Source organism: Pan troglodytes, chromosome 20 (assembly GCF_028858775.2).
Source record: "Pan troglodytes isolate AG18354 chromosome 20, NHGRI_mPanTro3-v2.0_pri, whole genome shotgun sequence".
Classification (NCBI taxonomy): domain Eukaryota; kingdom Metazoa; phylum Chordata; class Mammalia; order Primates; family Hominidae; genus Pan; species Pan troglodytes.
The window spans coordinates 21,262,511-21,285,030 of NC_072418.2; the positions used below are offsets into that span (position 1 = coordinate 21,262,511).

At 54.0% G+C, this 22,520-nt stretch overlaps 1 protein-coding gene across 2 annotated transcripts; it reads left to right on the forward strand.

The window, feature by feature from the left end:
- Window positions 1–1,831: 1,831 nt before the first annotated feature.
- TMEM59L (transmembrane protein 59 like) lies at window positions 1,832–10,012 on the forward strand. Of its 2 annotated transcripts, XM_016935536.4 has the most exons (8): window positions 1,837–2,117; window positions 2,860–3,004; window positions 3,092–3,183; window positions 4,966–5,118; window positions 6,004–6,106; window positions 7,158–7,275; window positions 7,378–7,495; window positions 9,382–10,012. In XM_016935536.4, exons 1-8 carry the CDS (start codon window positions 1,944–1,946, stop codon window positions 9,508–9,510), a joined length of 1,032 nt encoding a protein of 343 aa, XP_016791025.1. In that variant the 5' UTR covers window positions 1,837–1,943; the 3' UTR covers window positions 9,511–10,012. The 2 variants fall into 2 exon arrangements, with proteins under 2 accessions (XP_016791026.1, XP_016791025.1); XM_016935537.4 differs by lacking the exon at window positions 4,966–5,118 and having other exon boundaries at window positions 1,832–2,117.
- Window positions 10,013–22,520: the final 12,508 nt, after the last annotated feature.

The window sequence follows — 22,520 nt, forward strand, 5'->3', positions numbered from 1 at the left end:
CAAGTCCTCTTTCCGCTCGCCCCCCCCAGCGGCCTAGTGCAGCGGAAAGGGGGCTGGGTGGGCGGCAATCAACCTCTTTCCCTTCTCCCCTCAGGCGACCTGGGTGATCGACCCACTCCTCCAGCCTCAGTTTCTCCTTCTGCAAAAGGGCGCGGGGTGTCCCTCCTCCCTGATGCGTTTTAAGCAATGCCCAAAGGTCACCTCCCATCATTGGCAGGGCTCTGCCAGCTTTTCTTTGCTTCTCTCCCTGTCACCTGGACAGAACCACTTTGCAGTCTGAGCATCAGTTTCCTCACCCATATAAAAGGGCAACGCTACCGGTACCTGTCTTATACGGTTGTTGCAAGAAAAAGTGTTTCGTTGGAATGAATGAAAGACAGTAATTGTGGAGGGGTTAGGCGCGCGCGGGCCTCTGGAATTAACATGTGTGGGCTTGAATCCTGACTTTGCCAACGCGTCCCGGAGCCTAAGTTTCCCACCTGTGAAATGGGGGACAGTATTGGTCATAACGCACAGGGCTGTTTCCCAAGGTGCGGGCCTGGCGCGCGGGTGGGTTAGAAGCGGAATTCTCCTGCTGGATTCTGGCGCAAACTGCGGGCTGGAGGCCCTCGCCGCCGGGTCGCAGCGACCTAGCATGGGAGGGGAGGGGAGGGGCGGGGCGGGGCGGGGGAGGGGCCGCACCGGGATCCAGATGTTCGGGGTCCGCCAGGCACAGCCGCGCCTGATTAAGCCACGTGGGGGCCGGCCGGGGGCCGCTGAGATGAAAGCGCGGCCGCAGGCCAGAGGAGGGGGTGCGCCAGGCCCCCACCCGGGACACCCTCTTCCCAGGCCGGAACCTGAGCCGCCCTCTGACCCGCAGACCCTGCGAGGCTGCCGCCCCGTCTGCGGGGGCGGAGCGTAGGTGGGGGACCTGCGGGCTGCTGAGCGGCGCTGCAGGCACCTGCGCCAGGCATGCCAGCGAAAGCGGGGGCATCTTTGCAGAGGATCCGGGTTTAGAGGGGCGTCCCCACTCCCTTATCTGGCGGAGAGGAAGCTGGGGGTACCCTCTAACCGAGATTCGGCTCCTGGGGCTACAGTCCATCGCCCTGGGGTGTGATGGTTATGGAAGTCAGAAGTGTCGCTATTTGCCCCGTTTTCCCATGAGAATTAGACATTTTAGCATCACCCCCTCCCCTTGCTCCTGAGCGTACCTCTGTGTCCCCTCCCACTAAGCCCCAGCCCAGGGGTCTCCAGCCTTGAGGAGACAGGGCCAGATTCCCTAGGTCAGTGGATCAGGGCTGGGCCAGAGGGAGGCGAGGCTGAAGGAGCAAGGGAGGGGCTCAGAGGGCTTCCCGGAGGAGGCAAACTGCGCGCAAGTTGTCTCCTTTCTAACCTGGGTGTCAAAAGAGAAGATGCCAGGACTCAGCTGCCGGGTCCTGCGGCTCTCACCTTCCTCCCTCTCCGTTCCCTGGTTGGACTCCAGCCCCATCGCCCTCCCTCCTCCTGCAACAAGCTCTTCCCCTCAGGATCCTCGCTGACCCTTGTAGCCTGGACATCCCTTTCTCCTCTCTCCCGCGTGGTCGGCTCACACGTCGCCTCCTCCGCCAAGCTCTCCGCTCTCCTCGACACCCCTGGCGAATAGTCCCCTCCATCGCATCCCCCTATATATTTCCTTTTGGCCCCAAGCGACAGCAGAGATCCCCCGCCCGTGGGCACCAGAGAGGTGTCCTGGGACCCCCGCGGTGGGATAGACGGTGGGGGCCGCGATGCACCTGCCCCGCCCGACCCGCACGCCTCGGGTGCCGCAGCGCAGCTACCCCGCCCGCTCTCCGCATCTCCCACCCCCCGCTTCCCAGGCTGCCTCGCTCGGGTGACGTCAGCGCCCCGGTCCCCGCCGCAGCCGCTGCATCCTCCGTGCCCGGCCTGAGCTGGAGTCCCCCGCGCCCCCCGCGTTCCGCCCGGCCATGGCTGCGGTGGCGTTGATGCCACCGCCGCCGCTGCTGCTGCTGCTGCTGTTGGCGTCGCCGCCCGCCGCCTCCGTGCCGTCCGCCCGCGATCCCTTCGCCCCCCAGCTCGGGGACACGCAGAACTGCCAGCTGCGGTGCCGCGACCGCGACCTCGGCCCGCGGCCCTCGCAGGTGAGGCGCGTGCGGTGCCAGGTGCCAGCGGGGGACGCGGGATCTCTCCGATGGAGGAGGCGTTGGGATGGGCTTCTCTTGTATGACAGCAGGAGACTTTGGTGGGGGTGTCCGTGGGGAGGTGGGGGTCGGGAATGGGGAGATCTCTCCAGTAGGTGACGGGCTGGGGTTCCCTCTGATGGGGGAGTGCTTGGGGATGCAGGTCCTTGCGATAAGGGGCCGATACCACCTCCCGGGCTCCCTCCACACTCTGCTGGGTAAGGACCCTCTAGCACCCAACCCCCAGCTCCCTCAGGCCTGATGGTCCCCCCACCTCATTCCTCCTCCTCCACATCGTGTTCCCTCCCCACTCAGAGCTACCAGCCCCTACTCATACCACCACTCCCCAGGATTCAAGCCTGATCTGCGTGTGACCAAAACCCCCTCCTCTGAGCCTCCCCCTCCTCCTCCAGGTCTGAGAATCCTTCTCCATGTCTCCCCTCCTCCCTGGAACCTAGTGGGGGGAAGGCTCATTTCTCTCCACCTTCACTGTCCATTTCTCTTCTCAAGCTCCCTCCCCATCTCCCTCCTCAGAGCTAAGAGCCCCCACTAATATTTGTAGCCTCTCCCAACTTCATCTCCATCTGGCTAGATGTGGTGGGGAGCGGGGAAGCCTTTCCCTGCCTCTGCTGAATGCTCCGGTCCCCCCACCCTCCTCCTGCCCCTCCCCATGGCCTGAGCTCCCTGTCCTCCCCTCCCCCAGGCGGGGCTGGAGGGCGCCTCCGAGTCTCCCTATGACAGAGCCGTTCTGATCAGCGCTTGCGAGCGTGGCTGCCGCCTCTTCTCCATCTGCCGATTTGTGGCCAGAAGCTCCAAGCCCAATGCCACCCAAACTGAGTGTGAAGCAGGTGAGGGCTCGCCGGCAGGGTGGGCCAGGGTGGGGAGAGTAGGCCTGGGAAGGGCCGTCCCCAGTCACCCACTCCCACCTCCCACAGCCTGCGTGGAAGCCTATGTGAAGGAGGCAGAGCAGCAGGCCTGTAGCCATGGCTGCTGGAGCCAGCCCACGGAGCCTGAGCCGGAGCAGAAGGTGGGCCTCCCACTGCGGCCTGGGGTCCCTTTTCCCAATACCCCCACCCGCTTCACCCCGTGGGAAATCTTCATTCACGTGCAGAGGCTCTGCCAGACTCTGCCTTCTATACCAGGCCTGCAGGGCAACCTCCATCCAGCCCCGTCATGTCTCCAGCCTTAGTTACATGCAACAATGCCCCCCATGCCCCACCACCTTTTCAGGAATAAGTGGCAGAAAACAGCCATCATTTATCAAACATCTGTCCTGGTTCGGGCCTGACTTCAAACTGTCCCAAATGTTTTTGTGTCACTTGGAGGCACAAGGGACAATGTCACCCTCATTTAGTGCCCAAGGGGCAACCTCCCAGGTCATACACAGGGCTGTGCAAGGAGCGAGATTTGAAGCCACCAGAGCTGTGGCCACTCCTCACCTCACTCCTCTTAGGCGCCCCCAGAGCTGCCAGGTGCTGGTCTAAGCCCTTCCCCTGTGATGAGCTGGTGGTCACTGTCACCTGGAGGGGCTCAGAACTGTGGCTCAGGGTAGAGCAGGCTTGCCTCGCAAGCACGCACACACTGCCTTATGGGAGAAATAATAATGGTTCATCTATTGTAGTCCAAGCAATGCTGCATCAGGGGAAACTGAGGCACAGAAAATCATGTAGCATAGCCAGAGACCTAGGGGCTGGGACTCCCCAGAAAGCCCTTTCCCCACTTCCCCCATTTTCCTCCACCCCTTCCCAGCTTTCACTGCTGTTCAGAAAAGCTCACTGCACTGTCAGCCCTTCCAATTCAGAGCTCCCTCTTATTTATTTATTTATTTATTTATTGAGATGAAGTCTTGCTCTATTGCCCAGCCTGGAGTGCAATGGTGCAATCTTGGCTCACTGCAGCCTCCGCCTCCTGGGTTCAAGTGGTTCTCCTGCCTCAGCCTCCTTTGTAGGTGAGATTACAGGCACCCACCACTACAATCGGCTAATTTTTGTATTTTTAGGAGAGACAGGGTTTCATCATGTTGGCCAGGCTGATCTTGAACTCCTGACCTCAAGTGATCTTCCCACGTCGGCCTCCCAAAGTGCTGGGATTACAGGCATGAGCCACCATGGCCGGCCATCAGACCTCCGTCTTGACGCTGTCAAAATAAGAATAATGAGGATGATGATATTTTTAGTAATACGGACTACTACGCATTAAGTGCCTGTGCCGTGCCAGGCACTTGGCAGGCATCCTCTAGTTGAAATTTCATGGCTACTCCATGAAGGAAGAGAACGATACCCATTTTAGGGCTCAGAGAGCACAATCCACTTCCCTAAGGGTACACAGGAAGCCAACTGCCACGCTGAGATCTGTGTTCACTATAAGAAGTCCTATTGGCCCAAATCACTTAGCCACATCCAATCCAAGTGAATTCTCCTAGCTCCTCTCCTGTTAGTTTATTTATTCATTTATTTATTTGAGATGGAGTCTCACTCTTTCACCCAGGCTAGAGTTCAGTGGTGTGATCTTGGCTCACTGCAACCTCTGCCTCCTGGGTTCAAGCAAATCTCCTGCCTCAGCCTCTGGAGTAGCTGAGATTCCAGGTGTGCGCCATCATGCCTGGCTAATTTTTGTATTTTTAGTAGAGACAGGGTTTCACGATGTTGTCCAGGCTGGTCTCAAACTTCTGGCCTCAAGTGATCGGCCTGCCTCAGCCTTCCAAAGTGTTAGGATTACAGGCGTGAGCCACCACATCCTGCCCCCTCCCATTCATTGGTTAATGCCCTATTTCGGTGCCATCTTTGTGTCTTGGACCTTTATTCACCAGAGAAAGGTCCTGGAGGCTCCAAGTGGGGCCCTCTCCCTCTTGGACTTGTTTTCCACCCTCTGCAATGACCTCGTCAACTCAGCCCAGGGATTTGTCTCCTCCACCTGGACATACTACTTGCAGACTGACAATGGGAAGGTGGTGGTGTTTCAGGTGAGACCTCTGACAGGGGCCACACCAGAGTGGCAGATGTGTGGGCAGGGTAAGAAGATGGGATGCATTGGCTCTTAGCTCATGAGATGCAAAGTCCACAGTGGGCGAGCTTCAGGCACAGCTGGATCCAGGGGCTCAGTGTCTCACTCCATGCCTTGACTCTGCTTTCTTCTGTGGTGGCTTCATTCCCAGGCATTTACTTCTTCTTGGCAGTAAGGTGGATGCCAGAGGCTCTAGGTTACAAACGCTGTGTTTTTTTTTGTTTTGTCTTTTGTTGTTGTTGTTGTTGTTGTTTTGAGATGGAGTCTCATTCTTGTTGCCCAAGATGGAGTGCAATGGCATGATCTTAGCTCACTGCAACCTCTGCCTCCCAGGTTCAAGTGATTCTCCTGCCTCAGCCTCCTGAGTAGCTGGGATTACAGGCGGCCACCACCACACCCGCCTAATTTTTGTATTTTTAGTGGAGACGGGGTTTCGCCATGTTGGCCAGGCTGGTCTCGAACTCCTGACCTCAGGTGATTCACCCACCTCGGCCTCCCAAAGTGCTGGGATTACAGGCATGAGCCACTGCCCCGGCTCCCTCTGGGGTTTTAACTGAGCTGGGATTTACTCTGATTGGCCCTGGCTGGATCATATGACCATCTCTCAGGCAATTCACTGGCTTGGTCTGGATCATGTTCCTACTTCTGGAGCTAAAGGATGGGGTTAAGGCAAATGGAGGAGCCCATGAAAGCAGAAAACAACATCCCTGACATCAAGCCCACCCCGATACCCAGGGGAACTGGGTATCAGCTGGGCGTGGGACATGGCAGTCACAGAGGGCCTGCCTGGGCCCAGGGGTGCTGTTCTCACAAGCCTCTCTGTGCTGTCTTGTTCCTGGCCCAGACTCAGCCCATAGTGGAGAGCCTCGGCTTCCAGGGGGACCGTCTGCAGCGCGTGGAGGTGACCTGGCGAGGCTCCCACCCTGAAGCTCTGGAGGTGCACGTGGGTAAGGTGCAACCTAGACCAGTGTTCCTTCCATGGGTGGCCCCACTGCCACAAGGAGTCGGCCTGGCAAACAGACCTTCTAGGATCGGGATCTCCATCTCTCAAGTCCTGGGTTCCATGGCTCATCCCCCAGGTCTCCATGGTCTATTTCCCAGGGTTCCATGGTCCACCTCCCAGGGTTCCGTGGTCCACTTCTCAGGGTTCCGTGGTCTACTTCCCAGGGTTCCGTGGTCCATCTCCACGGGTTCCATGGTCTATTTACCAGGGATCCGTGGTCCACCTCCCAGGGTTCCGTGGCCCACCTCCCGGGTTCCGTGGCCACCTCCCAGGGTTCCGTGTTCCGCCTCCCAGGGTTCTGTGGTCCACCTCCCAGGGTTCCATGGTTCACTTTCCAGGGTTCTGTGGCCCATCTCCCTGGGTTCTGTGACCCATCTCCCAGGGTTCCATGGTCCATCTCTCAGAGTTCCATGGGTTCATCTCCTAGGGTCATCTCCTAGGGTCCATCTCCAAGGGTTCTTTGGTCCATCTCTCAGGGTTCCATGGTTCATCTCCTAGGATTCTGCAGTTCATCTCCCAGGGTTCTGTGGCCCATCCCCCAGGGTTCTGCAGTCCATCTCCCAGGGTTGCATGGTCCATTTCCCAGGGTTCCATGTTCCATCTCCCAGGGTTCCATGTTCCATCTCCCAGGGTTCCATGGGTTCATCTCCTAGGGTCATCTCCTAGGATCCATCTCCCAGGGTTCCATGGGTTCATCTTCTAGGGTCATCTCCTAGGGTCCATCTCCTAGAGTTCTTTGGTCTATCTCTCAGGGTTCCATGGTTCATCTCCTAGGATTCTGCAGTTCACCCCCAGGGTTGCATGGTTCATCTCCTAGGATCCATCTCCCAGGGTTCCATGGTCCCTGTCTCAGCATTCTGTGGTCCATCTCCCAGGGCTCTGATCTCCATTCCAGGACTCCATGCCCCAGGTCCTGACCTCCTCCCTCCTGGTCATGGTTATTGTGGCCTCTTAGCAAAGACCTGGTGGTCGCTGAGTGGCAGCTGATCTCTCAGACCCTGTAGGCCCCCTGGACAAGGTGAGGAAGGCCAAGATCCGAGTCAAGACCAGCAGCAAGGCCAAGGTGGAGTCTGAAGAGCCACAGGACAATGACTTCCTCAGTTGCATGTCCCGGTGGGTGGCAGGACCTTGGGGGTGGGAGGGGGGTGGGACTGGAGGTGCGGGTCTCCCTGGTCCCGGCCTGGGCAGCTGAGTGGTGCCTGCCGGGCGGGGCAGGCGCTCGGGTCTGCCTCGCTGGATCCTGGCCTGCTGCCTCTTCCTCTCCGTGCTGGTGATGCTGTGGCTGAGCTGCTCCACCCTGGTGACTGCGCCTGGCCAGCACCTCAAGTTCCAGGTGGGTGGGATCTGTGAATGGCGCTGGGCCGAGGGAGGGGGTGAAGGCAGAGAGAGCTGTTTGCTGGTCCTGGATTTGGCCACCTGCTCCCATGGAGGCCAGGACCTCAGACTTTTTTTTCTTTTTTCATGTATATACATATATATACATATATGTGTGTGTGTGTGTGTGTATATATTATATATATATATATTTTTTTTGAGATGGAGTCTTGCTCTGTCACCTGGGCTGGAGTGCAATGGCACCATCTCGGCTCACTGCAACCTCCACCTCCTGGGTTCAAGCAATTCTCCTGCCTCAGCCTCCGAAGTAGCTGGGACTATGGGCGCGGGCCACCACACCCAGCTAATTTTTGTATTTTTAGTAGAGACGGGGTTTCACCATGTTGGCCAGGCTGGTCTTGAACTCCTGACCTCAGGTGATCCATCCGCCTCGGCCTCCCAAAGTGCTGGGATTACAGGCGTGACCCACCGTGCCCGGCCTATATATATATTTTTGAGACAGGATCTCACTCTTTCACCCAGGATGGAGTGCAGTGGCACGATCACAGCTCACTGCAGCCTCGGCCTCCCTGGCTCAAGCAATCCTCCTGCCTCAGCCTCCTGAGTAGCTAGGACCACAGTCACGTGCCACCATGCCCCGCTAATTTTTGTATTTTTTGTAGAGATGGGGACTATGTTGCCTAGGCTGGTCTTGAACTCCTGGGCTCAAGTGATCCACCTGCCTTGCCTTCCCAGAATGCCGGGATTACAGGCGTGAGCCACCTCACCCAGCCAGGACCTCACACTTGCTGCATGACTTGGGCAAGTTTCTTCACTGCCCTTTGAATTGGTGGGAAGAAAATCCACTCTTAGTTGGGGCGACATGAAGTCAGAGGTGGCCACACTTCTGTGGTGTTGGCCTCACCTCTATCATGCCCAGGTGTGTTGGTGACACCTCTGTGGTGCCCAGAGCCTGGGCAACATGGTGAAACCTTGTCACTACAAATCATTTAAAAATTAGCTAGATGTGGCTGGGCATGGTGGCTCATGCCTGTAATCCCAGCACTTTGGGAGGCCGAGGTGGGCGGATCACGAGGTCAAGAGATTGAGACCATCCTGGCTAACAAGGTGAAACCCCATCTCTACTAAAAATACAAAAAATTAGCTGGGCGTGGTGGCAGGTGCCTGTAGTCCCAGCTACTCGGGAGGCTGAGGCAGGAGAATGGCGTGAACCCAGGAGGAGGAGCTTGCAGTGAGCCGAGATCGCGCCACTGCACTCCAGCCTGGGTGACAGAGCGAGACTCCATCTCAAAAAAAAAAAAAGAAGGAAAAAAAATTAGCTAGACGTGGAGGTGCATGTTTATGATCCCAGCTACTTAGGAAGCTGAGGTGGGAGGATCACTTGAGCCTGAGAGTTCGAAGCTGCAGTGAGCTGTGATGGCACCACTGTACTCCAGCCTGGACAACAGAGAAGACCCCATCACACACACACACACACACACACACACACACACACACACAAGTCCAGGTGTGGTGGCTCACACCTGTAATTCCAGCACTTTGGGAGGCTGAGGTGGGCAGATCACTTCAGGAGTTTGAGACCAGCCTAGCCAACATAGTGAAACCCCATATCTACTAATAACACAAAAATTAGCTGGGCGTGGTGGCGTGTACCTGTAGTCCCAGCTACTTGGGAGGCTGAGAAAGGAGAATTGCTTGAACCTAGGAGGCGGAGGTTGCAGTGAGCTGAGATGGCGCCACTGCACTCCAGCCTGGGTGACAGAGAGAGACTCTCTCAAAAAAAGAAAAAAAATAAAACAATCCGAGGTGGGAAGGAGACAGTCAGGGTTGGGGGCTCGGCCTCTCCCCCTCCCTCCACTTCCCTCCTCCCCTCTCTTCCTGCAGCCTCTGACCCTGGAGCAGCACAAGGGCTTCATGATCGAGCCCGATTGGCCCCTGTACCCGCCGCCGTCCCACGCCTGTGAGGACAGCCTACCACCCTACAAGCTGAAGCTGGACCTGACCAAGCTGTAGGCCTCCACTGGCCCCATCACTGCCAACTGCAGGGGGCCCCTTGGGCCTCACTTGCCCTGAGCCCAGGAGTCCAAGGGCAGGGTGGGTCCAGCCTTGAGCCCCTCCACCCTCAAATCCTTCCTCTCCTCCCAGTCCCACCCCTTGCCCCACGGAGTCCTGGGGACGCAGTGCCCCAGCTGGGAAGAGGGCGGGATCGGGCACTGGTTCCTTCTTGTCCCCGCTTTCTTGGGGCCTTGCTACTTTTTGTCTTCTATTGTGTGGCTTTCTGAGTATTTGAACCCCAGTCCTGTGTCACCTTCCTTTTTCCTTCTCTGTCCCCTCTCTGCGGGGGGGCGCTGAGGCTGAGGGGGAGCTGCGTCTTGCTAGGGCTTCCCCCTTCTCCCCATCCCGGTCTCCAGAGACCCAGCTTCTGAGAGACGGGGTGTGGGCATCTCCATGCCCCTATAAAGCGTGCCTGGGGCTTGTCTGGGGCTGGGGAGGAATAAACCATGTATATAAAAGAGTTTCAGGCTGAGCCTGCTTCTGTTCAGTTGTCTGTCTGCCCTTGGGGTGTGGCCCACGCATGGCTATGACCCCTGCCGAGCAGGATCTTTCTGACATGGGAAAGCCCTGGAAACCCAGGTGGCACCAGGGACTGCAAGTAGCTGCCTCTCAGAAGGACACTCCCTCTGCTCTAACCCAGGTCACACTCCCAGCTACAGATGTCCCTGGAAAACTGACTCGTGGACAGGCACAGCAGCTCATGCCTGTAATCCCAGCACTTTAGGAGACCGAGGCAGGAGATTCATTGGAGCCCAGAAGTTCCAGACCGGCCTGGGGCAACATAGCAAGGCCCCATCTCTACAAAATACACACACACACACACACACACACACACACACACACACATATATATTAACTGGGTGTGGTGGCTTGAGCCTGTGGTCCCAGCTACTCGGGAGGCTGAGGTGGGAGGATTGCTTGAGGCGGGGAGGCGGAGGCTGCAGTGAGCTATGATTGCACCACTGAACTCCAGCCTGGGTGACAGAGCATGACTCTGTCTCAAAAAAAAAAAAAAGTGGCTTGTGCCACCCATCTGACTGGGGCAGTTCAGCGTCCCTTCCTGTGCCTGATGTCCCTGTTATGAAGGGACAAGTTGCATCTTGAAGAGGACTTGATTTTGTAGCCACCTGGCTTCCGGTCTACTTTTTCTTTTTTTTTTTTGAGACAGAGTCTCGCTCTGTCGCCCAGGCTGGAGTGCAGTGGTGCGGTCTCAGCTCACTGCAAACTCTGCCTCCCAGGTTGCAGTGATTCTCTTGCCTCAGCCTCCAAGTAGGTGGGATTATAGGCGCGTGCCACCATGCGCGGCTACTTTTTGTATTTTCAGTAGAGACGCAGTTTCACCATGTTGGCCAGGCTGGTCTTGAACTCCTGACCTTAAATAATCTGCCCACCTCAGCCTCCCAAAGTGCTGGGATTACAGGCATGAGCCTCTGCACCCAGCCAGCTTTATTTATTTATTTTTTAAAAAATGAGACAGGCTCGGCCGGGCACGGTGGCTCATGCCTGTAATCCCAGCACTTTGGGAGGCCGAGGCGGGCAGATCACGAGGTCAGGAGATCGAGACCATTCTGGGTAACACGGTGAAACCCTGTCTCTACTAAAAATACAAAAAAAAATTAGCTGGGCATGGTGGCGGGCGCCTGTAGTCCCAGCTACTCAGGAGGCTAAGGCAGGAGAATGGCGTGAACCTGGGAGGCAAAGCTTGCAGTGAGCAGAGATCACGCCACTGCCCTCCAGCCTGGGCAACAGAGCGAGACTCTGTCTCAAAAACAAAACAAAACAAAACAAAAAATGAGACAGGGTCTCACTCTGTCACCGAGGCTGGAGTGCAGTGGTGTGATCACAGCTCACTGCAGCCTCCACCTCCCAGGCTCAAGCCATCCTCCCATCTCAGCCTCTTGACTGCAGGAAGGGAGCCACGCCCTTCCGTTCCTGTCTGTTCTGCAGACTCCTCCAGATTCTTCTTGTAACTCCGCTTTGAGATTCAGTTGACTTGAGTTGGTTTCTGTTGCTCGAAACCAGAGATTCCTGACTGATACAGGGCCTCATCCCCTGGGCAGAGCTCAGGATCAGGAGCATGACGGCCCCAGCCTACAGGCAATGGGGTGGAGAGTCCCAGGAATTCCAGGCTGATGGAGTGACAGTGGGTTGGCAGGTTGGGGCAGAAAATTAAATGATGCCTCCTGGGGCTGTGTGTAAGACTCTCCACCCTTCACTCTACCCTGGATCCTGGAAGGTTGATCCACTTGGACCCTCTTCTTTCCACTGGAGTCAGTCAGAGGGACCACTGGCAGGAGATGAGAGGAGGGAGGAGTCAAGGTCTTTCCTGGTGTCCTTCCCAGCATCCCCTGACTCAAGACGACAACTCGACCAAGCAGCCTCCCCTGGAGATCTTCAAGAGCTCTGGAGGGGCGGGGCGCAATGGCTCATGCCTGTAATCCCAGTACTTTAGGAGGCAGAGGAGGGTGGATCAACTGAAGTCAGGGGTTCAAGACCAGCCTGGCCAACGTGGCGAAACTCCCGTCTCTACAAAAATACAAAAATTAGCTAGGCATGGTGGCGCACTCCTATAATCCCAGCTACTCGGGAGGCTGAGGCAGGAGAATCACTTGAACCCTGGAGGCAGAGGCTGCAGTGAGCCAAGACTGCACCATTGCACCCAGCCTGGACAACAAGGGCAAAACTCTGTCTCAAAAAAAAAAAAAAAGAAAAGAAAAAAAAAGGCCCCTTGGCCAGGTGTAGTGGCTCATGCCTGTAATCCCAGGACTTTGGAAGTCTGAGGTGGGAGGATCACTTGAGTGTAGGAGTTTGAGACAAATCTGGGGAATATAGCAAGATTCATCTCTACAAGAAATTTAAAAATTTAGCCAGACCTGGTGGTGGGCACCAGTAATCTCAGCTGCTGAGCTGAAGCTGAGGTGGAGGGATCACTTGAGCCCAGGAAGATAAGGCTGCAGTGAGCCATGATTGCACTAATGCACTCCAGCGTGGCTGAGAAGAGTGAGACCATTTCCAAAAAAATAAATAGATAAATCAAAATAAAAGGCTGGGCGTGGTGGCTCACGCTTGTAATCCCAGCAATTTGGGAGGGTGAGGCGGAAGGATTACTTGATGCCAGGAGCTTGAGACCAGCCTGGCCAACATGGTGAAACCCCGTTCCTACTAAAAATACAAAAAATTAGCTGGGCGTGGTGGCCCATGTCTGTAATCCTGGATATTTGGGAGGCTAAGGCATGAGAATCGCTTCAACCTGGGAGGCGGAGGTTGGAGTGAGCCGAGATCATGCTACTACACTGCAGCCTGGGCGAAAAAGTGAGGCACTGTCTCAAATAATAGCAATAATAGCCCGGGCATGGTAGCTCCCACCTGTAATCCCAGCACTTTGGGAAGCTGAGGCGGGCGGATTGCCTGAGCTCAGGAGTTCACAACCAGCCTGGGCAACACGGTGAAACCCTGTCTCTACTAAAATACAAAAAATTTGCCAGGCGTGGCAGTGTGTGCCTGTAGACCCAGCTACTCAGGAGGCTGAGGCAGGAGAATTGCTTGAACCCAGGAGGCAAAGGTTGCAGTGAGCTGGGATCATGCACTGCACTCCAGCCTGGGAGACAGAGCAAGACTCTGTCTCAAATAAATAAATACAATAATAATAATTGTTCCTTTAGGCCAGGCAGGGTGGCTCACATCTGTAATCCCAGCTCTTCGATAGGCCCAGGTGGGAGGATCGCTTGAGCCCAGGAGTTCAATGTTACAGTGAGTTATGATCATGCCTAGGTGACAGAGTGGGACTGTGGTTCAAAAAATACATGTATAGCCCATTTATTTATTTATTTATTTATTTATTTATTTATTTATTTATGTATTTTGAGACGGAGTCTCGCTCTGTTGCCCAGGCTGGAGTGCAGTGGTACGATCTTGGCTCACTGCAACCTCCATCCCCTCGGTTCAAGTGATTCTTCGACCTCAGCCTACTGAGTAGCTGGGATTACAGGTGCATATCACCACGCCCGGCTAATTTTTGTATTTTTATTAGAGCCAGGCTTTCACCATGTTGGCCAGGCTGGTCTTGAACTCCTGACTTCAGGTAATCCGTCAGCCTCGGCCTCCCAACCACTTTATTTATTAATCTATTTTGAGACAGAGTCCCACTTTGTCACTTAGGCTGGAGTGCAGTGGCGAGATCTGGGCTCACTGCAACGTCTACCTCCCAGGTTTAAGCGATTCTCCTGCCTCAGCCTCCCAAGTAGCTGGGATTACAGGCACAAGCCACCATACCTGGCTAATTTTTGTATTTTTACTAGAGACGGGGTTTTGCCATGTTGGCCAGGCCGGTCTCGAACTCCTGACCTCAAGTGATCCGCCTGGTACCATGACCATCAGGATTCAACCCAGATGTAATATGGGCCCCATGGAGTATCATTCTGGGCCCTGTGTGGGGTTTCAGGAAAACCTCTAGGAATGTTGCCCAGAAATAAGACATGGGCAGAGGTGAGAAGAGAATGACAGCCAGCCGTTCTCTTTGGTAGAACTTTCTTTGATGATAGAAACGTTATGTCTGCACTACTCCCAGCCACCTGGAAGTTACTGAGCACTTCCAACATGGCTAGTGTAACTGACAAATTGTGTTTCTTATTTTGTTTAGTTTGAGTTGATGTACATGTAAGATTTTTCCGGCTGGGCACGGTGGTTCACAGCTATAATCCCAGCACTTTGGGAGGCTGAGGCAGGAGGATCACTTGAGCCCAAGAGTTCAAGACCAGCCTGGGCAACATGGTGAGGCACCTGTCTTTTTTTTTTTTGAGACTGAGTCTCACACTGTCGCCCAGGCTGGTGGGCAGTGGCGCGATCTCAGCTCACACCAACCTTCACTTCCCAGGTTCAAGCGATTCTCTTGCCTCAGCCTTCCGAGTAGCTGGGAGCTGGGATTACAGTCACTTGCCACCATGCTCGGCTAATTTTTGTATTGTTTTATTAGAGATGGGGCTCCGCCATGTTGACTAGGCTGGTCTTGAACTCCTGACATCCGGTGATCTGCCCACCTCGGCCTCCCAAAGTGCTGGGATTACAGCATGAGCCACTGCACCCAGCTGAGGCACCCGTCTTTATTTAAAAAAAAAAAAAAAAGAAATTGGCCAGTTGTGGGGGCATGTGCCTCTAGTCCCAGCTACTAAGGTGGCTGAGGTGGGAGGATTGCTTGAGACCAGGAGTTTGACACTAGCTCGGGCAACATAGCAAGACCCTTTCTCTAAAACAATTTTTTAGGCCAGATGCAGGCAACAAAGTGAAGCCCTGTCTCTACAAAAAATATACGTATATACAAAATTAGCCAGGTATTATGGCGGCTGCCTGTAGTCCCAGCTACTCCCAGATACTTGGAAGGTTAAGGAGGAAGGATTGCTTGAGCCTGGGGAGGTTGAGGCTGCAGTGAGCTGTGACTGCACCACCGCATACCAGCCTGGGTGACAGAGTAAGATCCTGTCTCTGACGTGACATCATGCCAGGCTAATTTTTTAATTTTTTTTTGAGACAGAGTCTCTCTGTTGCCCAGGCTGGAGTGCAGTGGCACGATCTCGGCTCACTGCAGCCTCTGCCTCCTGGGGTCAAGCAATTCTTCTGTCTCAGCCTCCCGAGTATCTGGGATTACACCACGCTAGGCTAATTTTTGTATTTTGTTAGTAGACATGGGGTTCTGCCATGTTGGCTAGGCTGGTCTTGAACTCCTGAACTCAGGTGATCCACCAGCCTTAGCCTCCCAAAGTGCTGGGATTACAGGCGTGAGCCACCATGTCCAGCCTATTTTTTGATTTTTTATAGAGATGAGGACTCATTATGTCGCTCAGGCTGGTCTTGCACTCCTGGACTTAAGTGATCCTCCTGCCTCGGTCTCCCAAACTGCTGGGATTACAGGCGTGAGCCACCATGCCTGATCAAAATTTGCCATTTTCATGAGTTTTGAGTGCATTAATTGCATCCACAATGTTGTGCAGCCATACCTGCCATGGATTTTTTTAAAATTGTTATTGTTTTTGAGACAGAGTCTTGCTCTGTTGCCCAGGCTGGAGTGCAGTGGTGCAATCTTGGCTCACTGCAACCTCCGCCTCCCAGGTTCCGGTGATTCTCCTGCCTCAGCCTCCCAGGTAGCTGAGATTACAGACATCCACCACCACACCCGGCTAATTTTTGTATTTTTAGTAGAGACGGGGTTTCACCCTGTTGGCCAAGCTGCTGTTGAACTCCTGACCTCTCTCAGCCTTCCAAAGTGCTGGGATTACAGGCATGAGCCACTGCAGCCGGCCCTGCTGTGGATTTAAATGGCTACTGTCACTGGTCAGCCCAGTTTGAAAGGGACTTCATATGGACTCACTCTGTCTCCTTGCCTGGCCCCCAGTTTCTCTTCTTAGTGGCTCTAGACATCTGGGCTGCATCTTGATTCTTAACTGTCCTCACCTCACTTCATTCCATCAGCACAGCTTGTCCCCTAGGCCTCCAGAGCATACCTCCAGCCCACAAGCATCTCTTTGTCTCCATGGCAACCACCGAAGTCCAAGCTGCCACTGCCTCTCACTCAGCAATGGTGCCCACCTCCTCCTCTTGGGGCTTCCGGCCTCTCCAGCCGCCCTCTGGTTCCATCTTGGATAAAGCAAATCTGATCCCAGACTCCACACCTTTCTGGGGTTTACTGTTGTCTTGAGGAGCCCAAATATTCCCAGACAGCAGAGATTCCCACGATCGGGTCTCACTAACACTAACCTAACATCTCCAAGCGCTTTTTGTTTTTTCTGAGATGGAGTTTCACTCTGTTGCCCAGGCTAGAGTGCAGTGGCGTGATCTCCGCTCACTGCAAGCTCCGCCTCCTGGGTTCACGCCATTCTCCTGCCTCAGCCTCCCAAGTAGCTGGGACTACAGGCGCCCGCCACCACGCCCGGCTAATTTTTTTTTGTATTTTTAGTAGAGACAGGGTTTCACCGTGTTCACCAGGATGGTCTCGATCTCCTGACTTTGTGATCCACCCACCTCGGCCTCCCAAAGTGCTGGGATTACAGGTGTGAGCCACTGCACCCGGCCATCACCAAGCGCTTCTGTGAGGCTCTGCCCCTCACTCCCTCTGCTCTGGCGGCTGCGTGAGGTTCTCTCTGGATTTCTTGAGCCTACCTTGTTCCTTCCAGCCCCAGGGCCTTTGCACATGCAGTCCCCTCTGCCAGGAGCACACTCCTGGTCCTGCTTCACCAAGTTCTCAGCCACGTCAGCATCTCCTGGGATCCCCATGTTTCACTTCCTGTCCATCTTCCCTGCTCTGATGACATTCGTCGTTGATTAAAAATTATTTGTTGGCTGAGGGCAGTGGCACATGCCTGTAATTCCAGCACTTTAGGAGGCCGAGGTGGGCAGATCACCTGAGGTCAGGAGTTAGAGACTAGCCTGGCCAACATGGTGAAACCCTGTCTCTACTAAAAATACAAAAATTAGCCGGGCATGGTGGCACGTGCCTGTAGTCTCAGCTACTCGGGAGGCTGAGGCAGGAGAATCTCTTGAACCCGGGAGGCAGAGGTTGCAGTGAGCCGAGATCATGCCACTGCAGTCCAGCCTGGGCAACAGAGCAAGACTCTGTCTTAAAATAAATACATAAATAAAAATAAAAATAATGGAGGCCAGGCATGGTGGCTCACACCTATAGTCCCAGCTCTTTGGGAGGCTGAGGCAGGTGGATGGCTTGAGGTCAGGAGTTCGAGACCAGCCTGGCCAACATGACGAAATCCCATCTCCACTAAAAATACAAAAATTACCTGCGCGTGGTGGCTCAGGCCTGTAATCCCAGCTACTCAGGAGGTTGAGAGGGGATAACCTAATTCTCCTGCTCACCTATGAAGAGCTTTTGATCTTTGCCAGCCTGGCAGCCACCTCTCCTGTGCCATCCCTCCTGCCTTTTGGTCTTGGAGACCAAAATGCGCTTGTCCTCATTTTGAATCAATGGTCTGGCCTTGGGGCCTTTTCTGCAGCTTCCCTTTGCTTTGCAATGCTGTTACGGACTTGGTAGGCATCTACCCAGCACCTGCAGTCTTCCTTCTTCCTTCGTTTTATTTGTTTGATTTTTGTTGTTTCATCTGTCGTCCAGGCTGGAGTGCAGTGGTGCGATCATGGCTCACTGCAGCCTCGACCTCTCAGGCTCAAGTGATTCTCCCACCTCAGTCTCCCGAGCAGCTAGGATGACATGTGAGTGCCACCACAAGGGCTAATTTTTTAAGTATTTTGTATAGACAGGATCTCCCTATGTTGCTCAGGCTGGTCGTGAACTCCTGGGTTCAAGCAATCTACCCGCTTTGGCCTCTCAAAGTACTGGAATTCCAGGTATGAGCCACCGAGTTGGGCTGGCAGAGTGTTATTGTTTGTTCTTTTCACAGCTGTGTGTAGTTGATCACTTTTTTTTTTTTCTTTTTAGACAGAGTCTTGCTCTGTCGCCCAGGCTGGAGTGCAGTGGCGCGATCTCGGCTCAGTGCAACCCCTGTCTCCCGGGATCAAGTGATTCTCCTGCCTCAGCCTCCCGAGTAGCTGAGGCTACAGGAGTGCACCACCATGCCTGGCAAATTTTTGTGTTTTTAGTAGAGACAGAGTTTTGCCATGTTGGCCAGGCTGGTCTCAAACTCCCGACCTCAGGTGATCTGCCCTCCTTGGCCTCCCAAAGTACTGGGATTACAGGTGTGAGTCACTGTGCCTGGCCTTGATCACTTCTTGAATCCCATGACCAGCCTAGGATTGGGTCCAGAGTGAATGCTTCACAAATGTAGAATGAGTCATGCCAGGTGGTGTGGGCACAAACAGTGAGCTCCATAGGTGTGTGGAAGTGGGAGGGGAGTCCCTTCCAACCAGGTGGTGAGTGATGGCTGCCTGGAGGAGGTGGCAGTCAAGTTGGGTTTTGAGGGATGAATATGATCTGGGGAGAAGGGAGGGTGTCCCAGGTGGAAGGAAAAGTATCGTGTGTGTGTGTGTGTTAGATCTGTCTGTGCATGTAGGTGTGTCAGAGGCGTCCTGGGGTGTCTGTGTTTGCCTACAATGTCTTCAACCCTTTCTCTCTCTCTCTCTTTTTTTTTTTAGACCAAGTTTTGCTCTTATTGCCCAGGCTGGAGTGCAGTGGCCCAATCTTGGCTCACCACAACCTCCGCCTGTCGGATTCAAGTGATTCTTCTGCCTCAGCCTCCCAAGTAGCTGGAATTACAGGCGTCCGCCACCACGCCCGGCTAATTTTTTGTATTTTTAGTAGAGACAAGGTTTCACCATGTTGGCCAGGCTAGTCTTAAACTCCTGACTTCATGATCTATCCACCTCAGCCTCCCAAAGTGCTGGGATTACAGGCGTAAGCCACTGTGCTCAGCCTATTGACTTCTTTATGGGTTCATCTTCTGCCTCCTACATCACTCAAGACTGGGCTCACTGGGAGGGCAGGGCTGCGTCGGCTGTGACCCCAGTACCCATCAACGCAGGTCACAGAGGAATGACCCAACAAGGGTGTCTGGGATGGCTGGGAAAGAACCCCGCTTGCCATGCAGAGGCCTTGGGGCTGCTCTGCCCAGTAACCAACCCCTTACCCTATCCTGACTCTCAGGAGAGAAAGGCCTCTTTGACCACGTAGCTGAAGACCAGACTCACCACAGCTCTGTCTCTGAGCTTCAATTTCCTCTCCTGTCCTAGAGCCCTGCCCCTCCCTCCATTTTCATCCTGAGCTGCACACAGACCTGGTGGTGGGTGGGTGGGTGGCTGGCGTCATGGCAACGGTAGCACAGGGTTGCCACAGCAACTTGGTTCCCTAGTGACAGGCCTGAGTTTCTTAGCCCAGGGGTGGCAATCCGCCAGGAAGAAATGGGGAGAGGGTGTCCCCAGCGTCCAGCTGGCACACAGGGGACATTCTGTAAACACTTGGAGGGCAGGATGGGGATGCATGGTGGCTGTCTTTTCCTGGGGTGCGAAGAGGAGACTTCAGGTCCCTGTTGGGCTCCATGCAACTCCTGGCACACTCTCCCTCCTCAGGGCCCCCATGCAGGCTGTTCCCTCCGCCTGGAGGCTGTTCCCTCTTCGCTCCGTCTGGCCAGCTCTTCAGCCTGACCTCCTGGCTCAGCCCCAGCTTTTATCATGGTGACAATTAAGTGATGGCTTGTTTGCTTGTGTGATGATTGGTTTAATAAATGTTCCCTCTGCCAGATGCTACGCGCTAGGCGTCTTGGTCACAGCTGTGTCCCACACACCAAGGAGGCTGCTCTCAATACATCTTTGTCGACACTCTCCATCCTTGCTCCGCCTTGCCCACTTCTTCCAAGCCAGTGCGGCCTCATCTCTATCCCTTGAGCTTTTTCTGGCACTGGGCTTAGGTCCTTCATATTATGTCCTCTCAGAATATATGGGAACATTGCACAATGTTCTGGAATGTCCTGGAACATTCTAGAACATTCTGTCCCCTTCTTTTACTGAAGCTGGGACATCATCACCTCTTCAGGGAGGCTCTCCCTGATCTTCTGGCTGAAGCAGTGCTCCCCTACCCAACACACACTTGATTGCTCTCAGCTCATTGCCTTCGAGGCAGTTATTGCCATCTGAAATGGCCTTGGTCATTGATCAATTATATATCTCAGATTTGTCTTTCCCATCAGAATGTACCTTTCAGAATATCTTGGAACATGAGGTCAAGGATCTTGTCGGATGGGCTGACAGTTGAATCCCCAGCAGCCTCTCAGCACCCTAGTCCCCACAGTGGTGGGTCCCAGTTGGTCGCCCCCCAGAGGTAGTCCTAGTTCTTATCACATTGGGTGGATTTGACCTTGTCTTTTTTTTTCTATTGGGATGGGATCTCTCTATGTTGCCACGGCTGGTCTTAAACTCCTGGACTCAAGTGATCCTCCTGCCTCGGCCTCCCAAAGTGCTGGGATTACAGTCTTGAGCCACCGCAATTGGCCTGATTTTATTTTAGTAAATCAGCTTTTTTTTTTTTTTTTTTTTTGAGGCAGAGTCTCACTCTGTCGCCCAGGCTGGAGTGCAATGGCTTGGCTCACTGCAAGCTCCGCCTCCTGGGTTCACGCCATTCTCCTGCCTCAGCCTCCCAAGTAGCTGGGACTACAGGCGCCCGCCACTACACCCGGCTAATTTTTTGTATTTTTAGTAGAGACGGGGTTTCACCGTGTTAGTCAGGATGGTCTCGATCTCCTGACCTTGTGATCCACCCACCTCGGCCTCCCAAAGTGCTGGGATTACAGGCGTGAGCCACCGCGCCCAGCCTTAGTAAATCAGCTTTAATAAGACATAATTTACATCCAATGGCACATCCATGTTAAATGCCCAGTTCAATGAGTTTTGGCAAATGTAATCCTCCTAAGATACCCCTATAATCAAGATATACACTAGGTATGGTGGCTCACACCTGTAATCCCAGCACTTTGGGAGGCTGAAGTGGGAGAATCACTTGAGGCCTGGAGTTCAAGACCAGCCTGAACAATATAGTGAGACTCTGTCTCTACCAAATTTTTTTTACAAAATTAGCCAGGTGTACTGGCATACACCTGTGGTCCCAGCTACTCTGGAGGCTGAGGTACGAGGCTCATTTGACCCAGGAGGTCGAGGCTGCAGTGAGCTATGATTGCGCCGCTGCATTTCAGCCTGGGCGACAGAGCGAGACCTTATCTCTAAAAATATAAATAAATAAATAAAAGGGCCCGGCGTGGTGGCTCATGCTTGTAATCCCAGCACTTTAGGAGGCTGAGGTGGACAGATTGCTTGAGCTCAGAAGCTCAAGACCAGCCTGGGCAACATGGTGAAACCCCAACTCTACAAAAAAAAAAAAAAAAAAGCAAAAATTAGCTGGGCATGGTGGCGCATGCCTGTGGTCTCAGCTACTCGGGAGACTGAGGTAGGAGGATCACTTGAGCCCAGGAAGTCAAGGCTGCAGTGAACTGAGGTTGCACCACTGCACTCTGGGTGACAGAGTGAGACCCTGTCTCAAAAAAAAATAAATAAATAAAAATAAAATAATAAAATTAGAAAGGCATGGTGGCATGTGCCTTATAGTTCTAGCTACTCAGGAAGCTGAGGAGGGAGCATGGCTTGAGCCCAGGAATTGGAGGTTACAGTCAGCTATGATCGTGCCACTGCACTCCAGCCTAGGTGACAGAGCGAGACGAAGACCCTGTCTTTCTTTTTTTTGAGCCAGAGTTTTGCTCTTGTTGCCCAAGCTGGATGGAGTGCAATGGCATGATCTCGGCTCACCGAAACCTCCGACTCCTGGGTTCAAATGATTCTCCTGCCTCAGCCTCCCGAGTAGCTGGGATTACAGGCATGTGCCACCACGCCCGGCTAATTTTGTATATTTAATTTATTTATTTTATTTTTATTTTTATTTTTATTTTTTTTGAGACAGAGTCTCGCTCTGTCATCCAGGCTGGAGTGCAGTGGCGCGATCGGCTCACTGCAAGCTCCGCCTCCCGGGTTCACGCCATTCTTCTGCCTCAGCCTCCCAAGTAGCTGGGACTATGGGCTCCCACCACCACGCCTGGCTAATTCTTTTGTATTTATTAGTAGAGACGGGGTTTCACCATGTTAGCCACGATGGTCTCGATCTCCTGGCCTCGGCCTCCCAAAGTGCTGGGATTACAGGCGTGAGCCACCACGCCCGGCCAATTTTGTATTTTTATTAGAGATGGGGTTTCTCCATGTTGGTCAGGCTGGTCTCAAACTCCCGACCTCAGGTGATCTGCCCGCCTTGGCCTCCCAAAGTGCTGGGATTACAGGCGTAAGCCACCGCACCTGGCCAAGACCCTGTCTTTTAAGAAAATGGATAAATAAAACATAAAAAAAGAAGGTAGCCAGTCCAGGTGGCTCGTGCCTGTAATCCCAGTACTTTGGGAGGCCGAAGTGGGCGGATCACCTGAGGTTGGGGAGTTTGAGACCAGCCTGGCCAACATGATGAAATGCTGTCTCTACTAAAAATACAAAAA

Bases quoted from the DNA above. Each gene is read 5' to 3' on its own strand.
- TMEM59L (XM_016935536.4), top strand. From the start codon at position 1,944: ATGGCTGCGGTGGCGTTGATGCCACCGCCGCCGCTGCTGCTGCTGCTG. The intron at 3,184-4,965 runs GTGGGCCTCCCA...TTTATTCACCAG, and splicing joins AGCCTGAGCCGGAGCAGAAG to AGAAAGGTCCTGGAGGCTCC. The intron at 5,119-6,003 runs GTGAGACCTCTG...TTCCTGGCCCAG, and splicing joins GGAAGGTGGTGGTGTTTCAG to ACTCAGCCCATAGTGGAGAG.